A 23,454-nucleotide genomic window follows, 5' to 3' on the forward strand; every position below is an offset into this window, starting at 1 on the left:
CTCTGTCCTTCAGCAGACCATCAGCTGCCTGAGGGCAATGAGCATGTCATTCTGTTTCAACCCACCAACTAGTACAGTGCCTGGCACAACACTAAATGTTACTTGAATGAATATACATCTGGTCTCATTTAAATAATCAGTGGGAGCTGAATAATGCAACTGATATGATGTAGGACAGGAATCTCCATGCCTTCCCAAACATATCACAGAAAGAAGTCAGCAATCAAACCTTGTCAGCTACCACCTTAATTATCAGCTAATACCTTCTTACAACTGTTTGACAACCAACTCAACTCAAACTCAAACTAGAATGTGATAGGGTAATATTGGGGCTTTCCAGAGAGCGGATCCTCAACAAATGTTTGAAAGGAGACATCAGTCAGATGCTTACTTTGATTAAAGAGAGGAATACAAATGTAAGACAATGTGGCTTCATAAGCCTGTTCACGTCCCTGTATCAGGCTGACTCTCACATCATACTTTAAAGTGTGACCCGGTTCGAAATCTGTGGAGGGTACAGAGCTGAAGAGGCCATCTGTTTGCAACAGAGAATACTTTAGGAATGGGAACCCAGGTGTTAACTGTCAAGCAGAGACTGATCTCTGCCTTCCTTGTTTCACCCCTCCATCCCTTGGCTCTCAACGTCTCCCTCATCTACTCCCTCCCTCCTCTCTCTTCAGGCTCAGTCCCCAACCCACCATCATCAGGTGCCAGGCCCCCCTACACTCACACACCATGGCAGCTATCACCAGGACACTCGTTTAGGCTTCGGGTCAGCTCTCCTCCCAGCCCCACCCCTATCCACACCAAAAGTTTGTCTCTGTTTGAGGTACAAAATATTTAACAGAGATCTAAATATAAACACTATCTTCCCCATTGAGCAATGAGTAAGAAAGAGTAAAAAAAAAAACAATGTATAAAAATGGCTGGGACTGGAATCAGTCTCCTGCTTATAAAAGAAAAATTCCCCTTCAGTTTTCACCATTTTCATTGTTCCATCTAGTTCCAGGGCCTCCCACCAAATGCTGACGACTGACTGCCGGCTTCAACCCCTGCCACATCAGCAGGGAAGGAGCCGGGCAGCATTTGCTATTTGCATCAGTTTCTAGGAATGTGTTTCAAGTTATCAGTTTACTCTGCAGAGATGTTTTTCTTTTCAGTTTATAAACGTGTGACTGAAATTATATTTCTCTAGTTCTTCAAAACTAGCTGAGCATTTTTTTTGCTAAAAGAGAAATTATGGTGGCACTTCCAAAAAAGGTTTTCCGATTTGAACTATCCGATTTGACTGTGGAGTCCTCCTTGTAAACACCCTCCTAAAACTGACCAGACACCCTTTCAAATTCCTTCACTCCAAGTTACTTCAAAAATTCAAAGTTATCTCCCCAGTCAATGCCTTTAATTAGAATAAAAGAAAGGGTCTATTACAGCTTTGGTTGTTCTCTTGTATTTCCATTAACCTGTTGGTTTTTAAGTTTCCAGGCTGCAACCAGTTTAAGAACATTCAATCCCTTTTGTTTATAGAGGTTGCTGATGGAGTTAACTTAGGAGGAATTCCTCCGTAAAGCACAGCCAAAAAAAAAAAAAAAAAAGACGAGTTAGGGGAAAGAAGGGGGCAGGGGGGCGGGGTGTGGAGAGAAAGGAACTGCTGCCCACTCACTTCTGTTTGGCGCCAATGAAATTGACCTAAAGATGGCTCTTTCGAGTTGACTTCTGGGATCCCAAGACACTCTGAGTGGCACCAGACGGCCTCATGGGGGTGCGGGGCAAGCACAGTACAGTCCCAGACCTATGGCCTTTCCTCTGGGCCCGCAATGACATCTCAGGAGGGTTGGGAAAAGGGCCATCCACTGAAGCTGACTGCACCCAATCAGTATTCCACAATCTCCGACTTCTCAATGAGGCCTTTCACCCTCCTTGCTTCAGGGTCAAGGTTGCAACTCCTCCTCCCACTGCTGGAGAGCAGAGAGTGAGTGGGATGGGGCCAAAAGGGGAGAAGGAGGTTGGGTGTTGAGGAGAGAGTTAATATCCACATTGATGAGAGCGCAACTTGGAATGTTACCAGAAAAGACTGCCCTATCCCAAAGTCGAATTGGAAGCCTCTCTAGATGGGCTAGGCATTTTCCCCAAGGTGTGGAGGGGAGGGGAGGAAGGCACGAAGGTGCTTAGGCATTGCCTGTAAGTAGGGTCAGTGAACGCGCATCAGGGTCCAGAGGCATTGGTGGACTCAGTGGAGAGTTATCCGAGTCCAGGCTCCCCCTGGAGCTGGTAAATCTGGACAAGATGTCTGTGGAGAAGAGGAGGTGGAGAATGGAAACCTGAAGCGGAGGGGACAAATTCTCCACTGCAACCTCAGAAACGAGAGACCCCATAAGACAGTCATCCAGGTCGTCCATTGCAGTCATTTTGCAGGGCCAGATGATCTCTGAAGCCTCAGCCGAGAATCGGCCTCAGCAGAGGGAAGCGAGGAGGTCGAAGGATTTCCCCAATAGCCGTCTAGTCTAGCGTGCGCAGAGCACATCCTCCCCCATCACTCGTTGCCACGCTGCCCCTAGCGTGCTCCCCCCACCTTCCGGACACCAGGCGTCCTGGGACTCCAACCCAACCCTGCACAGACAGAAACCCCTTCTCACCCTATCCCGGGGCCAGAAGAGAGAGAAAGCGTTACTGATGAAAAGCGGGCGCACACACGCCCCAAAACTGGAGAGGGGGTTGCGGGAGGGAGCAGGAGGAGGGGGCGGGGGCGGGGGCGGGGGCGGGCGGCCACCGCCTGCGCCACGCTGTCGAATCCCCACTCCCTCCTCCCTAACTTCCTCCGCGCCCGACCGGCCCCCTCCACCCTGCGGGTGGCCCTCAGGGCACAAGGTGAAGCAGGGCTGGACAGCTCCTACTTTGATCTCCGGGCTCCCGTCCCCTCTACAGCTGCCCGGTGCCCGGAGATCGGCAAATGTGCCCACGTCGGTGTCTGCAGAGCGCTCCGACGTGTCCAAAAGTGTTTCCAAACTTGGAAAGGGCGGGGAAGGGAGGGGGGATGGGGAGGGCGGAGGTATGCAGACAGCGAGTCAGAGTTTCCCCCTTGAAAGCCTCAAAAGTGTCCACGTCCTCAAAAAGAATGGAACCAATTTAAGAAGCCAGCCCCGTGGCCACGTCCCTCCCCCCTTCGCTCCCTCCTCTGTGCCCCCGCAGTCTCCTCCCAGCTGTGGCTGCCCGGGCCCCCAGCCCCAGCCTTCCGATTGGTGGAGGCGCTTTTGGAGGCACCCTCGGGCCAGGGAAACTTTGGCCGTATAAATAGGGCAGATCCGGGCTTTATTATTTTAGCACCAAGGCGGCAGGAGGTTACAGCTAAGTTGGAGGTACTGGCCACGACTGCATGCCTGCGCCCGCCAGGTGATACCTCCGCCGGTGACCCAGGGGCTCTGCGACACAAGGAGTCTGCATGTCTAAGTGGTAGACATGCTCAGCTTTGTGGATACGCGGACTTTGTTGCTGCTTGCAGTAACTTCGTGCCTAGCAACATGCCAATGTAAGTGCCTTCGGCTTGCTTGGGGCAAACGGGGAAGAAAGGTTAGATGGGTGGGCACCCTGGTCGGAAGAAAGAAAACCTGGTACAGCTTGGAGGCAAGGCTCCCTGGTATGTGGAGAACCACCGGCATGGATGAAAACATGGAAATTATTTTAGAAAATGAAAACATAAAATGCTCAACTCTCTCCAAAAGTTAGGGAACTTTTCTCTCAACTGAAAGTGAGTCTTAATTTGATCTGGGTCCTCTGATTAGTGAAGCTCAAAAAGCAGAAAGTCTTTTTCCTTAGGATGAGACATTAACAGGCCCCATAACTGCACTGATGCCCACCATGTAAAATCTGAGGCCTGCTTTAGAAAGCCCTTTAATTTCGTAATATAAAACTCACCCCACTATGTAAATCTGGACTTTGGGCTTTTCTCTTCTGGGCGGTTTAAGGCTTGCCTGGATGAGGATGATAACTATGAGGCGCCCTCTGGAGGGAGGACAAGGAAAGCACAGAGGACCAGGCATTATGCTAATGGAATCCCCATGAGAGACTCTATGGGTTTACATATAGAGGTGACCTGCGTTTCTGATTGAAGCCATTCCCAGTAGCTAGTCAGTGTATCCTGGGAAGGAAAATGGATGTTCCTTGGAGTGGATACACTCTGAAGAGTAAGATTAGCTTCTCCACGTATTATCTGGTCATGGAAATGGTAACTTTAGTTAAAATATGTTCTACCTTTTGTTGAGCCTGAGAGTTACCTCTTTAACGTGTCCTCAGTGACAATCAGACACTCTGACCATAGCAAGTTGAGAAATATCAACACTGAGCTGAAACTCAAGAGACCGCGTTTTTTCCAATGACTTTGCCACTAATTTACCACGTGACCTCAGGCAAGTCAAACTGAGCCTTCTCTAAAATGCAGAATGGAGATTAGATGGACTCCAAGGCCACCTTCCAGACATAGGTTTTATGACCAGACTTCTATGTCAAGATAGAATGGAGAAAAGCAATCTGTTTTTGTCTTGAAAATGGCTGTCTAGATACCAGACAAAGATACTGACTTGATGGGGTATGAGGGGTGTCTGGCCACACCCAACACTCCAGAAAGTTTGCTCCACCCACATGCCACGGTGTCTACCATTGCATCATTGTTGGTTCACTTTTGTATGTGTGTTTTCTCCCTTTGTCCACTTTTAGTATACACACTGTGGATACTAAGGAATAATTGTATTGAAGAAATTCATATTACCAATTTTTTTTTCATGAGATCTGAGGATGGGGGAAAGAGTTGGCTCCTAAAGAAATGATGAAAACAGACCTAGGAAAGTTTGAAGGTACAAAAGGCAACTCATCTCTGACCAACAGCCAACTACAGTCTGGAATAAAAGTTACCAAACACACATTTCTTCAAAATGGCTCAGTCTGAGTAATTAAAAGGCAAATTTCCAAAATCATAAGGACTTCTGTTAATCAAGTTTAGGCCTAATTATTCTTCCTACTGATGGATACAATGAAGTAAACATATCATTTTCCTAATTTAAAAGTAATTCTTATAAATTGCCCTTAAATGTCAGTGCTGGATATGGTCCACCCTCCTGAATTGTGACTGTTGTAACAGATGTTCTCACTCCAAATGACACACTTCTTGGCCACCTAATTAAAGCAATTTTTAGGGGTGATTCATCTTGTTGCCAGCTTGGCCACCCTTACATCCTGTGTTAACCTATAATTTTTATACCATAGGAGAGGAATTCAGTCTTTAAGGACTTACAGCAATTATGGCAAAGGGGGGGGGATATTACTTTAGTATGTTTTTCCCATTATTTCTCAAGATCTTTAATCCACAGTTTTTCCATTTATACAGAGCAATTCCTTCCCGGGGACAAAAGTGATACATATTGGCAAAATGACCTTACCTAATTTAAGTGAACCAATTTAAAGCAAAATTTCAGATGTCCAAATGACTCCATTTTCATAGTGACTAATTTGCAAATTAGACCTTTTGAAAAAGGACCTTAAGAATGGTATAAATTCAGTGAAATACTAAGTAAATTTTGTTTTAAAAAAAAGTCTGTTTCGATAACATAGTTCCCTAAATTTTCCCTTTTTTAGATTTTTACATATCAAAAACTATCTAAACCATAAATTATTTCCTCATCAATGTACCCGTCTTACTCACATTCAGTGATTTACCTATGCAGTTTACTAACTTAATTACTACTCATTATAAATATCCTTCAGACACATTAATATTTAACAGCATTTATAAAATAGTAAATAATTAACAATTTAATTCAAAATATATTTACATATTAATATTGCAAACAAATCACACTGCTGACCCCTGCCATACTTTTGACCTGCATAATTTCCAAGGCATTAGAATATTCTTTTTTTTTTTTTTTTTTTTCAACGTTTATTTATTTTTGAGACAGAGAGAGACAGAGCATGAACGGGGGAGGGGCAGAGAGAGAGGGAGACACAGAATCGGAAACAGGCTCCAGGCTCTGAGCCATCAGCCCAGAGCCTGACGCGGGGCTGGAACTCACGGACCGCGAGATCGTGACCTGGCTGAAGTCGGACGCTTAACCGACTGTGCCACCCAGGCGCCCCTAGAATATTCTTTTTTTTTTTTTTTTCAACGTTTATTTATTTTTGGGACAGAGAGAGACAGAGCATGAACGGGGGAGGGGCAGAGAGAGAGGGAGACACAGAACCGGAAACAGGCTCCAGGCTCCGAGCCATCAGCCCAGAGCCCGACGCGGGGCTCGAACTCACGGACCGCGAGATCGTGACCTGGCTGAAGTCGGACGCTTAACCGACTGCGCCACCCAGGCGCCCCCTAGAATATTCTTAATAAAAAAGAAAAAACACTTGATCCTTTAGTTGGATAAGTCAATTTTATAGACTAATATACCTATTTGTTAAGCACTGCTATGGATCGATGAAATGATTCTAATAATTATGTCCCTCTTTTTCTCTTTTCTCTACAGCTTTAGAAGAGGTAAGTAAAATAATTTTTAGAATTTGTTTTATATATATATATATATATACATATATATATATATATACACACACACACACACACACACATACTGAGATTACTGTGGTCACACTAATGTCTTCTCTGGGGAAGGAAGAGGAGGCTACATTGGTGTTGAACAACCTGGATTCCCAAGAAAATCATCAAGAGTTGTGGTAGTCAAACTTTTCTGGCTGCCTCGAAGGCATCCACCCCAATGTCCAAAATGGGCGGTGCTACTGAATAAGACCACCCTTATAAGAACACTCCTAAGAAACAGAATAAATAATCTAGTGGAAGTTTGGGTTTTAAGCACCCGCTACTACAAAGCAGGAGACTTCACAGAACTAAAGAATCTTTGTTATTCCCTTGGAATCATTTGCAAGACTATTACGAACAAATTCTTAGCTCGTGAATTGAATTTGAGGCATAATTACAGATAAGTATAAATTTTGGTTCTGAACATATTTTATTTAATTTATTGGTAAAATTTAAAATCGAACTTTGAAATATTTAAATAATGGTACGCACAGTGTATATACTCTGTAGATATATTTGTATACTACACAGAACTGGGAGCCATTTTTAAAAACACAAATGCAGTTTTCCCCCTAATAATTTCTTACTTATTCTTTTCTAGGCAACTGCAAGAAAGGTAAGAGTCTCGTATTTTCCATAATATCTGAAATGATCAGAAAGAACTTCTAATTTAACTAAATTTATAGTAGACTACAGAAGGAAAATACTTTGTCAAGATTTTGCCCACATGAATATGCATTAGCTAAACCATAAAATAAAGTATCTTTGATGTTAAAGATAACCAAGCTTTATTATCTTCCAGAATTATCTCTAATTACACTGATATTATACAAACTGGTGATTTACATACTAAAGGAAAAAAAGACTTGTTTTAATTCTGGAGATGGAATGAGTATTATGTTAATTATAGGTAGTAAATGCAAGTTTATTTTAAAGGGCTTTGACTATATAAATATACTGTTAACGATGTAACAAAATGGTAATTTTATCCACAGAAATCATATTTCTAAAAATAGTAGTTATAATATTGGCGTAGTGACTGGAGACTATAGCCTGTAGTCTCCCAGTTTAAAAAACATCCCATGTCATTATAATAAAAACAAAATACTTTTTCTATTGTATTATGCCACTTTTATAGCTACTTTCTAATAATATTGTGTTTAGATCAGTCTTACTGACTAATTATTGTCAAGAATGCTTGCTCGTTCACTGTTAATTGCTTAGACATTTATTATCGTGCTGTTTGTATCTTCCTTGTAGGGCCCAACTGGAGATAGAGGACCACGTGGAGAAAGGGTGTGTAATTTTTGAACTATTAAAAAGCTTTGAACCATATTTGAATAACTACATGTTAGAAACTACAGGAAACTATCACAGTTTATAAGAACACTATATTTCTTATATCTGGTGGGGCATCCAGATATTTGCACCACCTTTTAAGCAGATAATGTCCTACAGAAAAGGTGAATGAGCATTATTGTATATACATCAATAATTTTTTTTTAGATCAAGACTATCCTTTTAGAAAGCAAAACTATTATAAGCAGCCATATTCTTTGCATGGTCTATCTTTCTTTGTTTTCAGTTGACCTGTCCAACTCCTGTATAATGGAAATGTATCTACCTACCACCATACATCCTCTCTTTTCACATGTTTTGTTTGCTTTTCAAGTAAGATCTCTTACGTAGTCTGGTAATAGAAGTGAAACATCAGTCAGTCAACAACATGTTTCTGTGTAAATTCATAAATGTGCAAGTTAGGCTTACGATTTATTCATGATATTCTTAGATCTCCCTGCTATACTTATTTGGCATGTATAACTACATGCTTTTGCATTATATAACACGTTTGCCAGTGTATAAATACCTACATTATATGTGTTGGGAAGTACAGACTAAAATGTATTCCACTCAAACAATATGTTAGAAGTAGCAATGTGTCGGTAAATTATCTTAACAATGTAAATAGTGTTAATGGTAAGAAATCCGCAGGATTTTCTATCCTGTGATAAAGTGACTTTATTAATTGTGATATCAATTAATCTACTGTTCATACATAATATATCAAAACAATTGAATAAGTTCATCAGTCTGAAACTGACAATCAGTATACATGGTACATCGCTGTGCACTCTTTTCCATATGAAGTTTATAGAATTCTAAATTGTAGCTGTAATTTCCATCTTTATTTGAATACTGGAGCTCCATTATGAATTAATATTCAAATCCTGAGATAGCCCTCTTCCAGAGGAACTACTCTGTCTTGTGTCTTCTTTGTGTGCCAGTCAGTAAACCTCCTTCTAAGAAAGACCGATGTCATAAGTGAATTCCAATTAGTGACAAATATGGCGTATTACATTTCCTTACCACTTGCACGTTGAAAGAGCTGAACAACTGATCTTACCACATGTGTTCTTAGGTCTTCTTTTATATGTATAGATTTCTGAGGGATCAGTCTAACCCTGACCTAATTCACTTTTTACAAAACAGGGTCCACCAGGCCCACCAGGCAGAGATGGTGACGACGGTATCCCAGGCCCTCCTGGCCCACCTGGTCCTCCTGGCCCCCCTGGTCTTGGCGGGGTAAGGTGTCTTAAGCACTGCTAACTTTTAGCTAACTTTAGTTTTGTTATACCTCTATTGGAAGAAGGTTCATTGTGGAAGTTATTTTTTAGCAGTTAAGGGAGAGTCTACTATTTGAATATTAGTACATTTTATTTCATTTCTTTGGTTTCTTCATTCAAGATTTTGCTTTGCCTGTTCTCTTTGTGAGCCCTTGTCAATTACAGGACTAGTCTTTGTGTTCACTGAAGGTAGCTGCAGTCCTCACAACTATTATTTAATTTGGGGATTTAATATCTTTCATCAGTAGGGCACAAATAAGAGGTGTTGCATTATTAAAGAGTTTGATTAGATTGAATTATAAGTGAAATCCCTGATCTTCAGCAATTTCACAAACATCCTACTCTTTTTATTCTCCTTGGCTTGAAGTCTGCTGAACCAACATTCAAAGTAGTTTTAGGTTTAATTTGCTTGAAACTAATTTAAGAAAAGTACATTTCCCTTTTTCATTAATATCTTCCTTTAGCTTTATGTCTTTAACAATGGTATGAGTGCCAAATGGCCTCACTGCAGGAAGGAAAACATATTTGCTTAATTGGTTAGCACTATGAATCAGAAGCCTGATTCTAATACCCAACTGTATGCCAGTAAAATAAGACCTTTCTCCCCCAAAAGATCTTATTATGATTGCTTATCTACTGAGTGCATTAAAAAGCACCTTCTTTAATAGATCTACTACTATAAGAGAGATCTTTAACAGTAAAGTTATTACTGTGAACTATTTTTTAAAAGTTTAATCTTCCAAGGGGCATTTTAATTTAATTTTCCTCTAAACTTGAAAACTCGTTTTTGAAACTCAAGCATGAAAAAGGTCTCTTAGTCACTTTGGGTAGTTCTGGAGGAGCTGGCAAACAGGTGAAAATACAAAGGTGACCTCTTGTGCTCTGTGTAATTTATCAGGGATCCCCAGTGGCTTAAAGTGTAGAAGGCTCCCCTTTCTCAGTGTAGAGGTTTTAGGGGGTGGGAACAGGGGAGGGGTGATGGACAGGGAGGGAAAGGGTTTGGAAAATAAGGTAGGGAAGCTTCCCACTTCAAACCAGGTGTGGACTAAATTTTTTTAAACTTGTATTTTTTTCCTCACTTTTTAGGAACTTCATTCAATATGGAATTATAAACTAACAACTATATAAAAATATTGCTCCCTTTTAAACAATAATGTAAAAATCTTCACAAGTAGAATGAGAAAGTGAACTATAGGGCCGGTATTTATAATGTATATAATTTTTTTTCCTCTCTAGAACTTTGCGGCTCAGTATGACCCTGGAAAAGGAGTTGGCCTTGGCCCTGGACCAATGGTATGCTTATCTCTTTTTATCTTAACCAAAACAAAAAGAATTTGTTTTTCATGTTAAAAATTTCACATTGCTATTTCCTTAGCTCCCGAGGTTAACACTTAATACTTAGATCAGATAAAAGCAGCAATTCCTTTTGTATTCAAATGTATAATAATCTGAGCCTAGATTCAGGGTTCACTTTTCTCTACAAACATGTTTCCAATGTGTAAATAATCTCTGGACATAGTAACCATAACTTAGATAAATCAATTTAGTTCAAAAGAGTGATCATTCTGATTAATTTTTTTACATCCTTTGACCTTGCTCAGAATTTTAAGCAACCCGTAGAGGCACGGACCTATTAAGTTCTATAAACTTGCTGGAAAGGAGCAACAAGTTCTAGTCCATCCTGTTTGTTCTATAGCAAGAGAGTTTAAGCCCTTTCCCTTTAAGGCCATGGAAGTGGTTAATGGCAGAATTAGAATGTCTGATAATCAACGACATCATGTCTCATGTATCTAGTACTTGAATGAAACATCAATTTATTCAACAGTATTTATCAGATGCCTTCAATGAGCCCCAAACTGTATTATGCACTAGGGATGCAACAATGAATATGACAGAATCTCTCCCTTCCTCAAGGAGTTAACAATACAGGAAATGTTTCTTTTTATACCTTTCAATAAAAATACCCTTTTTAGTCTATTAACTATAAACCAATATAGAAGAGAATTTGAGTGCAATTTAGCATTCATATCACTCAGCACACATAGTTAGCAACATATCCATAATTTGAGTAACATCTAGAAAAGCGTCTATATGATTATGATGATGATGGTCTATCTTTAACAAGTGAACCTTCCAACAAGCATTAGTGAGATGTGTTAGCAAAAGGATGATATGAGCATGCAAAATATATACTAGTATGTATAAAATAAAGGAAAAAATTGCTGGAACTAAAAATATTAAGTTGATTAAACACTGCAGTTTAAAGTTAACATGGTCTTTAAAATATAAATTTTACCTGGACGATGCATTCGGTGCTCTATCTTCAAAAGAAGATGTTTGGCTGGACCTAATGGTCCGTAATAAGCTAATACACTTTAAGGGCAAGATAATATTTTCTGTAAATTAAAACTCTCACTTGAGAAGTAATGTGCCTTTAATTGATGATTTCCAATTTCCTGCTTTGTCCTGGTAATTTAAAACATCCATATGTGAAATGAAGAAGTAGAGATTTTCTTTGGCTTTGTTTATATTGGATATTTGAAATTAGCCATTTTAGCTAATGCTGGACATTAGTCAGTTTTAAAGCAGTACCTATGTCTCAAGAAGAATCTAAAGGGGAAAAAAGTAAAACACTAATAAAAAAAAAAAAAAAGCCTGCATAAGCCCAGAAAATTAATATGGATTTCAGATTCCCCTGACTTTGGAACCTTCTCTGGGGGGCATAAAACAGTGTGTTTTACTTTTAAATATCAGTGAAATATAATTTAAGCTTTCACATCCACACAGTCACAGACATATGTAATCAACAGATATGTGGCTCACAAATAAGAAGATAGGCAGCAATAAAGTATTAAAATAATTTTCCATGTTGGAAAATCAATAACTATAAAACCCCACAGGGTTCTTCTCTGAATTAATGAGTAATCATGGTCCGTCTCACAGCCCCCGCAAAATAAACTACCTTTTATGTAAATGAAATTGTTGCAAATACGCAGAAAAATGAATAAATATAATTAAAAATTCATGGCGTCAAAAAAAACTATTTTTAACGTATACCTAAACAATCATTTTGATTGAAAAGTGACAGTTTCTTTTAATGTAGAAGCAATTTCTAAAAGCAAACAATTCTTATAATTAAGATGATGTGCTTTTTAATAAAATCCGTATTATTTCACCCTAGGCATTCATGCAGTGGGGCAGACTTTCCTGTAGAGCCCCCATCGTTGATGTGTCACGAATAAATTGCCCTAGACTTGTCTATGCAATATTTTCAGCGTGAAGGAGCTGGCCCCTACAGGAGAGCTTGCCCAGGCATTCATTACTGCACCGGGGAGTCAAGAATGTGGAGCTAGCTCCCAAACTAGTAATGCTGCTTGACTCTACTTGTGTGCTGCAGAATGAAGAACAAAAACAACAATCTGCCATTATTGTGGGCCACAGTTTCAGGAATAATATTAGATCCTTCCAGGAGGATGTTTCAGTAATATTTTCTTTTTCCTTCACCCCTCACTACATCCCCTTTTGTTTGACGTTTTCATCGGTCACCAACAGCCCTTAAAGGAGCTATAGGGCTCTATAAGGAACCTCCCTCTAATCATTAAGAAGGACTTTTGATCCTTTTCAATTTATGCCTCTTGTGCCAATAAGCATATCAATTTCCTAGCTGGATATGACATGCAGAAGTGACATATGATCGAGGGAATCCAAATGGAAAGGCTTTGCCAGCCGCATAGAAGGCGGTCGTGTATTCTATGCTGTGCAGAGACGGATCCACTTCATGGCATTAGAACCACCTCAATATGCCCAATTGTGTGCGACTGTCAGGAACCGGTGGTCACCCATCCAACTGGGTTCTGATGATCTGGGTTAGGAAAAGAAGTGAGAGCAAAGGCAGAGAAATCGTGGAGGAAACGTGGGTCCTTAAGAGCTTCTTTGGGAGAAACAAAAACTATGAAATAAAACCAGGATAGTTCTCTTCATCTGTCCATCACAAAATGTCTATGGCAATACTGTACTATCCTATCCAACCCAAACCAAAGCCATGAGAACTTATCAGTGCTAACTATGTTTTTCCTCTTTACAGGGTTTGATGGGACCTAGAGGGCCTCCTGGTGCATCTGGAGCTCCTGTAAGTACTGGAAGCTAGTAATCTCTCTTGGGCAAAAAGACAGAATTAAACAAAGGTGCGGAGCATGACATCTCTGTTTTCTTTTAGGGTCCTCAAGGTTTCCAAGGACCTGCTGGTGAGCCCGGTGAGCCTGGTCAAACTGTGAGTACATTTTTCCCCTTTGTGGTAAAGATTTGTTTTTCAAGAAGTTTATTGATGTAACCTTGACGAAATGATTGGTCTCTTCTTAGGGTCCCGCGGGTGCTCGTGGTCCACCTGGGCCTCCTGGCAAGGCTGGTGAGGATGTAAGTATTTACTCATGAGCACTTGCAAAATGCCATTTAAATACTGCCTCAACAAGAATTTCTGGATTCAAATGAAGTATTTTGCCAAAAGCTGAATATGCCTGATATAACTCTCCCCATCTGGAAAACATTACTTTAATGAAATCTTAATTTGTTTGTATTTAAGGGAATTAGTTGTTAATTAAATATATATTTGGACCCACATTTTTATATGATGCCTTTTCCGCCTATTTTAAAAACCAAGATGTCCCAACTTCCATCTGATGGCTTAGCAAGAAAAGCAGCTAACCTAACTATGATGTTTTCATGTTTTAGGGTCACCCTGGAAAACCTGGACGGCCTGGTGAGAGAGGAGTTGTTGGACCACAGGTAAGATTTATTAGCCCAGTGTATACAGTCCAGACATCAGAAGCATCTCACATATAAGACAGTTGGTAAAACTGGAATCAGTCTAAATGGCCACATAGATGTTTGAACACATGCACCACTCACTGAAGGCGTCTGACAAATCAAGGAGCCTAGTTAAGGATGCATACAGTTTTTATTAATGCAAATAATGTCGTCTTAATGATAGCAAGCATACTATAAACTAAATCATGTTTTGTACAAATACCATAGTATTAGTTACTCAAATTAGAGCAAGTTAATTTGCTGATCTGTGCTTTAAAAATATCCCAGCCATTGATTCCAAGCTTGAACTTCCATGAGAAGAAGTACTTTGGAGGGAAGAAATCATTGTTTTTTAATTGAGAACGAAAACATTTACCTTCTTCTGTGTTTCTTTTTAAGGGTGCTCGTGGTTTCCCTGGGACTCCTGGACTTCCCGGCTTCAAGGGCATTAGGGTGAGCACATTCTTGACCCGGAGGAAAGAAAATGTTGATTATTTTTAGGAAAAACCTCAACTATATTTAAACTCCTGGGTGACACATACTTGCTTCCAAATTCCTGGAATTCACCAGAGTGAAGAGAGTGAGAGAAGAGGTCGGATGGCTGGGAAGTACAGTGGGGTATAGTTTTTTCAGTCTGTCCTCAGCTTCCAAGAAATGAGGATCCCTACAGAGAAAATTGTGTAAAAGGCATATGACTTAAGAGGTGTTTATAACCATCTGAAGATCGTAAAATGATTAAAGATGGAAAGAATGTGAGAGATCATCTAGTTCTATGTCCTTCCCTTTCAAGCACAGGGAGGTTTAGCGACTTACCTGGGGAAACGGAGCAAGTTTGCTGGGCCCTGGACACATTGTACTGAAGCGGTCACCAGATTCACCCAGGAGGTTTGGATTTGACCAAGCACTATAATGAAACGGAATTTTAATCATAAGAATTTGCATTTCAGGGACACAATGGTCTGGATGGATTGAAGGGACAGCCTGGTGCTCCAGGTGTGAAGGTAAGTACCAAACCAGAAGCATTGTTTTTAAAACAATTGACTGTAATTCCCCATCACCATCAGAAAGTATATTTTTACAGAAGACTACTCATATTCCAAAGAGTATCTTATTTCCCCCTCAGTACTTCAGAGCCCTTAATGGTGAGGATACAGGATTCTGTGACAAAAGGCCAATTATTAATAATATTTATTTAATTTAATATCTATTAAACAGTTGAGATAAAAATGTCAATAGTTTCTTCCTCCATTTCCTCTCCTCCTGTAATTTCACCCGACCTCTGCAGCCAAAATAAAAGTAAATAAACATAAAATCAGATATTAGAACGCCATGTTATTTTAAACTGTAAATTCTCCTTTGCCATGCACAAATTAGATAGGTACATTCATGTCACAATCCACTTTTCAACCTCTTTCCTGTGATTTATCTGTGCACACTCAAAAAATTTTTAATTAGGTAATTAAAGTCTCAGAAGTGTGTTATCTCTTGGCTAGGCTCTTCTCTGACAGCGCTTTCAACTATAAAATGTTCTCTCTCCTATTAAGGAGATAATGTGATATTAAAGTGAATACCAACGTAATTACAAATTAATGAGTGACGAATACTAGCGGGACCAGAAATGAACGTGAATATGGAGAGTCTGCTCTAACTTTCCAGCTGCCACACAAATGGATAAGGTCAAACTCATTCTCCCTAGGGCCTAATGTAATAGCTCAGACTACTAGTCTCAGCATCATCAAATGTTAGAGCCACAGCGAGCTTTGGAGACCCCCTCACTTTGCAGATGAGGGAAACTGAGGCTTAGAGAGAATGAGTGGCTCACCCAGAGTCACACATCCAGTAGTTAGAAGGCCTTAGGCTAAAATCCTTACCTCTCATTTGCGCTTATTCCCAAAGAATACACTTCACCTAGAATCCTAGAAATGAAGGGTCCTTAAAGGGTCTCTCAAACCTGTGTCTTCTATATCTTCATCAGATTATTTAGAAAGAAAGTTTCTTTACATGTAGCATTTTATTAAATTACTGCTCCCCCTCCCACCATGCTTTTTACTCAAGAGTATAGGTTGGAAAAAAATAAGAAAGCTCTGAAAAATATTATGAAGCTTTAAATTTCCATGCATATTTTACAAAAAGGAAAATATTCAGTGTTTAAAATAACTTTAGGGACGCCTGGGTGGTTCAGTCAGTTAAGCTGACTCTTGATTTCAGCTTAGGTCATGATCCTGTGGTTTATGGGTTTGAGCCCCATGTCGGGCTCTACACTGACACTGTGGAACCTGCTTGGGATTCTCTCTCTCCCTCTAGCTGCCCTCCCCTCCCCCACCAAAGTAAATAAATAAAATTAAATTAAAAAAATAACTTTAAAGAGGGTAAATATGATTCTATTGAAAGCAGTTTATCCTCTGCCATCTCTTTTTATGATATTATTCCTGGTAAATAGGCCTAGTCGAAATGATATCCAAAGTCTAAGGAGAAATATTAGAGCTAGGGTAAATAACCCTCAAGTAACCACATGTCCCTAGTACTGTGATATTTGGTATTATCTAAATAAAAACATGAATTTTAGAAATTTAAAAAAATTTATGTGATTGGCATAATTGAGAAGCAGTCTACATGTTTCAAAATATATAAATGGTTCAAATTAAAATAAGAGGGTAAAAATTACCCGATCAGAAAAAAAAAAATAATCAATACCTGTAATGAACAAAATCCCAATCCTTCTTTTCCATGTAGGGTGAACCTGGCGCCCCTGGTGAAAATGGAACTCCAGGTCAAACGGTAAGTTATTGATTACTTGATTGTAAATCTAAATGTGTACACTCTTTGCAAGCTGGAACTTCTTTAATGTTTTTGCTAATTACCATTTCCCTTGGCATTGTATTCTTTGATATTTTTCTAATAACTTTCTGCATACTTAATTGAAATCCATTACCTTTTAGTTGGAATTAGAACAAGACCTAGTTATTTCTAGTGGATTCTTACGCATGTTGGAAATCGGACGAAGCAAATTATGCCTGTGACATTTTTTAAATTAGCATTCTGGATTTCATTGAAAGTATTTCTGCTTCTAGGGAGCTCGTGGGCTTCCTGGTGAGAGAGGACGTGTCGGTGCCCCTGGCCCAGCTGTGAGTATTTCCAATTTTGTCCCTTTTTATCATTTTAAATAGTCTTCTAACAACTGCTGTTTAACTTTTCCTCTTGACTTTTTCTCCTTATTTTCTTCATAGGGTGCCCGTGGAAGTGATGGAAGTGTGGGTCCTGTGGGTCCTGCTGTAAGTTTTGACACTGAAGAATTTGGAAGGGGTTGAGAGTGTGGGATGGGAACTATCTTCTTTATTAATTTGTAAAATGACACCATTTTAGACCCCTTACCAAATGTTCTAGGAGGTCTTTTGGAAGTTCTCTTTATAAGTACTAGTATCCCTAGGGCTTTTCATTGATGCACAAAGTAAAATCTACCTCACCTTGGATACCTTGAATGTCTTCCCTTTGATATTAATGACAACAGACTAGCTGTCACTTTTCTCTTTGCCGGTAGGAACCAGCCACTCTGAGCCACTTCAATCTTCTAGCCTCATTGGATTGTTAATTTACTGGGAGGAAGTTTCTTACCATATTCTACTTTGATTTCAGGGTCCCATTGGGTCTGCTGGCCCTCCAGGCTTCCCAGGTGCTCCTGGCCCCAAGGTAAAAACACTGGTGACCATTGTCATTACCTTGATAAACTTCTTATTGTGATGTGAAAGACACAGACTGTGTTTGCAGATAGGTAATTACAGAACAGGTAACTTAATGAGTTGCCCTTTCCAAATGGATATAGAATGGCTACTTTTCTCACTCCAAGCATGAAATAGATCATGTCTCTATACTTGAACCCAAGAACATAGATATGAAAGCCAACATGGAGGTTTATTTTATGGGACCCCTCTGAAATAGACTTCCAAACTAGTCAGGACTGACTAGCTGAGAAACAGTCTCCACCGCAGAGAGACAGAGGTAGGTGAAGATGATAGCCAAGATGGGAGAACTAGACCAGGAAAACAGGAACCCAAATCCAAATCTGTGGTACCAAACCAGGTAAGGGAAATGATTGTGGTTCTGAAGAAAGTTCATGAAACTTGGTGTCCTAAAAATGGAGATCCGCTGTTTCATTATTCGCAGACTAATGCCTCAGTGTCATTCCTTCTTTTAGGGTGAACTTGGACCGGTCGGTAATCCTGGTCCTGCTGGTCCCGCGGGTCCCCGTGGTGAAATGGGTCTTCCAGGTGTTTCTGGCCCTGTCGGACCTCCTGTAAGTAGTCATTGTCATTAACCTCAGGGAGTGGAAGAAAGCCAAAAGAGTGAAGGTGGGGTCAGAGAAGAATGGAAATACTCCTATTAACTGATATCCTTCTCCCTTCTTTTTCTTCGTAGGGTAACCCTGGAGCCAACGGCCTGACTGGTGCGAAGGGTGCTGCTGTGAGTATATGGCTATTACGTGCTGCTCTGCTTTTAAAGGCACTTTAAAGAGCACCACCTCATCTGCCAATCATCTTATGATGGGTCACCCTGCATTCTCTTCACAGGGCTTGCCCGGTGTTGCTGGGGCACCTGGCCTCCCTGGACCCCGTGGTATTCCCGGCCCTGTTGGTGCTGCTGGCGCTACTGGTGCCAGAGGACTCGTTGTAAGTGATCGTGGCCACAGCTTCCATCATCCTGAAATACTAGCTCTGCTGTCATCTTGTCACCATCTAGACTTCCTCTTGTGGATTTATCGTTTTTATGTTTCCTTTTCTTAGCATTTTTAGTTTGCATTTCTTCTATGAGTGCATGTACATGTATGTTCTGTATGTCCATCTGTCTGTCTCTCTGTCACACACACACACACACACACCCTTCCGCTATCCTAGAACATTACCCAAAGTTCAGTGAGGTACATTTCTATTATCAGCCTTGTCCTTTCAACTAAGCCATTCCCCTATAAGCTGTTCCAATATGAATTGGACACATTTCTTACAGAACCTGAACTTCTCTTTACCTTGATCCGTGAACATTCCAAGATGCTTGTCTGTAAAAGAGTTGTGACAAATGTTTGTCATTTGACCACTGTTTTGTAATGAACCCTAGGGTGAACCTGGTCCAGCTGGTTCCAAAGGAGAGAGTGGCAACAAGGGTGAGCCCGTAAGTAGTTCTATAATTACAATTTGATGGGTTTGTTACTTTTTCAATCCAAAAAGTAATACTTCTGCTTTTTTAAAAAAGTTATTATTTTTTCTCTGGGTGGATTTGACATAAAAATGATTTTTTTTCTACTCCCTCCTCTTTTTCTTTTTCCATGAAACAGGGCTCTGCTGGTCCTCAAGGTCCTCCTGGTCCCAGTGGTGAAGAAGGAAAGAGAGGTCCCAATGGTGAAGCTGGATCCGCTGGCCCCTCTGGGCCTCCTGGGCTGAGAGTAGGTTCCAGATGCTCTTGACACCCAGGCACACCAACCAGAGGGATAGAACACCCTTTCATTGGAAATTGGTCAGAATGACTGAGGGAGCATCTGCTCTCCATCTGCTTTCCTAGATCAGTGACTCAGTCTGGTCTGGAAACAGGATTGACCTACTGTTGTAGAATGTCTCCTGCACACATCCCTCTGGGGTTCGGGTGAAATTTTTTGGCTTGGCCTGTGTTGGTCTCTCTCCCTTAAGGGCATCACGGTTTCTCGCATGCATGCCATATTTCTGTGAACACTGCCCTGTTGGATTCTAGGATTTTCTCTGACTCTTGCTGTTTCATGTACTCTCTCACAGGGAAGTCCTGGTTCTCGTGGTCTCCCTGGAGCTGATGGCAGAGCCGGTGTTATGGTAAGCTGTCCATTCCTCACTCCCAGGGAGAGAATTCGGTGGGTGTGTCCCCCGCCTGAGCACCCTTCTCTCCCCCTTCTGTTGAACAGGGCCCTCCTGGCCCCCGTGGTGCTACTGGCCCTGCTGGTGTCCGAGGCCCCAATGGAGATGCTGGTCGCCCTGGAGAGCCCGGCCTCATGGGACCCCGAGTAAGTTTCAGAAAGATTCTGAGTGAGTCACACCTGGCACCGTTTCCTTTTTTAAAGGGATGATTTATATCAGAAGACGACAATAAAAAAATCATCAAACGTAAATCTGCTAGTAGATTTGCTGATGGTTGCCTTTTTAACGTAACTTTATCAACACCCAGAGATACTTTTACGAATTTGGTTAGTTCGTAAATTTCTTATTTACTGCTCGATACAATGGCCAGGAGGTTTTGGAAAAATAGATTGATTTTAATATATCCAAATTAGGTTGGTTCTCCTATCAGCATGAATCTTGTATCTCAATTTGTGAGTTTTATATAAGGTGTTCATGAAACGTATTAGGACTATACATTATCAGTGTATTAGATTCATAAGTGAAATCATTTTTCCAGCAATCACAAAATGCTGTAATGTATTCAGCATCACACTAGCCACAGAGAAATGACCTTTAGATTCGTAGACACTCTAATCCATAGCAATAGAGTGATTTTTTTGCCTCCATTATCTCTTATGGATGAATATCATCTGTAATTGTACCATAAACAAGTAATAAAGACACCAAATATAGCAATAAAAAATCCACTTTGAAAATTGCTGACTAAAAGTATTTGTTTTTCTGTTATGAGGTAAATAACATGATACATTTTGCCCCTATAGTATGGTGCTTAACACTTTCTTGAGATATCTGTAAATGAATCACTTGCACTAAAATCCAATAAAAGGAAAGGCATAAAAGATAGAAAGAAGAAAGATTTCAAAGCTCTTTCCATACCTCCCAGTGATTTACCCTAGGCAACAAACAAGAAGTCAGGGGGAAAATGCTTTTGTGAGATTTTAATGAATTGGAGCCTTGAGTATGTGCGTTAAAGGGCCAACATGAAAGCATCCTCATTTATTTTATAGGGTTTTCCTGGTGCCCCTGGAAATGTTGGCCCAGCTGGCAAAGAAGGTCCCATGGTAAGAACTGCTCATTTTCCATTATATTTTCAAGGACACTTATTGCACCCTTATCAAGTCTATTCTGTGGCTTCTTTATACATGAACACACAGAAAATAAATATCAGCCACATACATCATCTGGGAATGCAAAGTAATAGATTGTAATTATGGAGTCCAAATGAACGCAGGACTGAAAGGAGAGAAGGAAAGAGAAAAACATGGCAGGGAAAATTGAAGAGGGTGACGGGTACGGGAAGGGAGGGGAAAGCAGGAATTGTGTACATATGAGATTGACTTGGCCGTGTGTGTACTGACATCCTATTTAGAAAAGGAAAATAGATTCATAATTTATTGACACTTTATACCAGGAAGCTGTTTGCATTCAGAAAATGATTCTGTTGCATCCCATGGCAGCATCACAAGTTTGAGGTTGTGAGGCCCTGTTGATGCCGAATGAACTTTAAATAAACTCTGCTTTCAGGGCCTCCCTGGCATTGATGGCCGGCCTGGACCAATTGGCCCAGCTGGAGCAAGAGGAGAGCCTGGCAACATCGGATTCCCTGGCCCCAAAGGCCCCACTGTAAGAACGCCACACTCTCTTCTCCCTCGGCACTTCTTTGCCACATTTCACCAAAACTCTCTTTTCTCTCCTGCCCTCAGTCCACTCTACCTCAAGGGGGGCAGGGGGAGGTCCCTTTCAACACAAGAAAACAGCAAGCCACTTACCACATTAATAATTGATCTCCAATATGTCACTGCACACCTGATGGAAACCTATCTCCTGAGTCTATGCCTCTGCAAACACAGGTGGACCTTATTGTACTTGGACTTGCAAGAAGATGGAACAGAATTCAAAGACTAGGAACCTTAAAAAACAATCAAGCAAGAAATTAACATTTCAAAATTTTCATGGTTAATTTGACATTAAATGTGTACTTTTTTCATGTTTGTTATAGGGTGATCCAGGCAAAAATGGTGATAAAGGTCATGCTGGTCTTGCCGGTGCTCGGGTAGGTGCCAACTTCTGCCTGTAGCTGCCCACATAGTACCCGCTTAGGAAACACACAGCCTTTGAGGCCACCTGATATAATTCTGGCATTTTCTTTTCAAAATGGCATCCCCAAGGATCCTTTTACCATCAAAACATGTCTTTTTTTTTTTTTTTAACTGCACTTACAAAGCAGTGAGCTGTAATGAATCAGAATGTATACTAGGTCAAAAATATTTATGGATGCATTTGATTTTAATTTATTTTATGGTTAAAGAGCTATGCATATGCTAGTAGCATTCTCAGGCCTTCATAAATTGCCCTCCATCCATGGACTTCCCACAAGCCATTTCAAAAGTTAGTACTTGGGCAGGGGACCCACAATGAGTCATTCTAAGATGATAAGCTTTGAAGAAGTAATGCATGAGGCTTTGAGGCTTCTTAAGCTGTCTCACTGGTAATTCTGAGCCTCTCTGTGAAACTTTCCAGGGTGCTCCAGGTCCTGACGGAAACAATGGTGCTCAGGGACCCCCTGGACCACAAGTGAGTATTTCTTCCATTCTTGTTCTTTGCTGCCCTACAACAAATCCAGTCCTGCAAAATGACCATCTCATTTTTCCAGTCCAAGAGTTCTATAGGTAGACAGCAGTGGTGGCATACACCTCTATTCATGCTATCTTGCCTATCACTTTCAGGGTGTCCAAGGTGGAAAAGGTGAACAGGGTCCCGCTGGTCCTCCAGGCTTCCAGGTAAGTCAATTAAAACATACAGAATACTGCCTCTGGTCAGACTATCCAGCTACAAATCACCATAGCACTCCCCCCACCACACAGAACCTGATTTCAGAACTGTAAAGTTAAATGAAAATTCACTTTTTCAAGGCAAACTTTCGTGTAATGCTGTAATAACACGCAATATTTGGTGATCATGTCGCTATCAGTATCCAGAAAAACCCAATCATTAGCATCCTGTGAATGTGCCGCAAGATTGAGATTTGTGGCTTGTTTGTTTGTTTTTTCCTAGGGTCTGCCTGGCCCTGCAGGTACAGCTGGTGAAGTTGGCAAACCAGGAGAAAGGGTGAGTAAAACAAGTGCTAGTAGACTTACCTGAAGTTGGGACTTTTCCCCCTTGTAATGCCCTCCTGCAGTGCAATTATAATAGGCAAAAAGAACCTTCTTATTTCACATGTTAATGATAGTGTTCTGCCTACCTGGGTACTTTGGAGAGAATAAACCAACTTACTCATTTTTGTTGGAATAATGAATCCTTCGTTTTAAAGACTGAATGAAACACTGCATTATGGAAGTAAAATGTACCAATGAACATTCCATTTAATAGCCTTACTTTTTGTATTGTTCATGGTAACGTTAACATGCAAATTATTTCCTTTCCCATAGCAAAAAAGTAAATGCGCTGATTTTCCATCAAACTAGACCCTGAAAAATTGCGTTTAATATTTTTCTTGGCATTCAGACATGACACTGCTAGCCACAATCAGGGAATGAATTCTGAG

At 40.7% G+C, this 23,454-nt stretch overlaps 1 protein-coding gene across 1 annotated transcript in view; it reads left to right on the forward strand.

The window, feature by feature from the left end:
• The first annotated feature begins 3,380 nt into the window (after positions 1 to 3,380).
• The window catches only part of COL1A2 (collagen type I alpha 2 chain), a 36,217-nt gene continuing 16,143 nt past the window's right edge, over positions 3,381 to 23,454 (forward strand). Inside the window, exons 1-29 of the mRNA XM_030307966.1 lie at positions 3,381 to 3,523; positions 6,504 to 6,514; positions 7,173 to 7,187; positions 7,832 to 7,867; positions 9,062 to 9,154; positions 10,432 to 10,488; positions 13,280 to 13,324; positions 13,412 to 13,465; positions 13,555 to 13,608; positions 13,924 to 13,977; positions 14,398 to 14,451; positions 14,946 to 14,999; positions 16,732 to 16,776; positions 17,070 to 17,123; positions 17,226 to 17,270; positions 17,632 to 17,685; positions 18,191 to 18,289; positions 18,412 to 18,456; positions 18,564 to 18,662; positions 19,105 to 19,158; positions 19,322 to 19,429; positions 19,773 to 19,826; positions 19,916 to 20,014; positions 20,918 to 20,971; positions 21,435 to 21,533; positions 21,910 to 21,963; positions 22,431 to 22,484; positions 22,637 to 22,690; positions 22,965 to 23,018. Of these exons, the coding sequence (XP_030163826.1) occupies positions 3,454 to 3,523; positions 6,504 to 6,514; positions 7,173 to 7,187; positions 7,832 to 7,867; positions 9,062 to 9,154; positions 10,432 to 10,488; positions 13,280 to 13,324; positions 13,412 to 13,465; positions 13,555 to 13,608; positions 13,924 to 13,977; positions 14,398 to 14,451; positions 14,946 to 14,999; positions 16,732 to 16,776; positions 17,070 to 17,123; positions 17,226 to 17,270; positions 17,632 to 17,685; positions 18,191 to 18,289; positions 18,412 to 18,456; positions 18,564 to 18,662; positions 19,105 to 19,158; positions 19,322 to 19,429; positions 19,773 to 19,826; positions 19,916 to 20,014; positions 20,918 to 20,971; positions 21,435 to 21,533; positions 21,910 to 21,963; positions 22,431 to 22,484; positions 22,637 to 22,690; positions 22,965 to 23,018 (1,722 nt within the window). The 5' untranslated portion in view covers positions 3,381 to 3,453. The remainder of the gene's footprint in view (positions 3,524 to 6,503; positions 6,515 to 7,172; positions 7,188 to 7,831; positions 7,868 to 9,061; positions 9,155 to 10,431; positions 10,489 to 13,279; positions 13,325 to 13,411; positions 13,466 to 13,554; positions 13,609 to 13,923; positions 13,978 to 14,397; positions 14,452 to 14,945; positions 15,000 to 16,731; positions 16,777 to 17,069; positions 17,124 to 17,225; positions 17,271 to 17,631; positions 17,686 to 18,190; positions 18,290 to 18,411; positions 18,457 to 18,563; positions 18,663 to 19,104; positions 19,159 to 19,321; positions 19,430 to 19,772; positions 19,827 to 19,915; positions 20,015 to 20,917; positions 20,972 to 21,434; positions 21,534 to 21,909; positions 21,964 to 22,430; positions 22,485 to 22,636; positions 22,691 to 22,964; positions 23,019 to 23,454) is intronic.

Source organism: Lynx canadensis, chromosome A2 (genome assembly GCF_007474595.2).
Source record: "Lynx canadensis isolate LIC74 chromosome A2, mLynCan4.pri.v2, whole genome shotgun sequence".
Classification (NCBI taxonomy): domain Eukaryota; kingdom Metazoa; phylum Chordata; class Mammalia; order Carnivora; family Felidae; genus Lynx; species Lynx canadensis.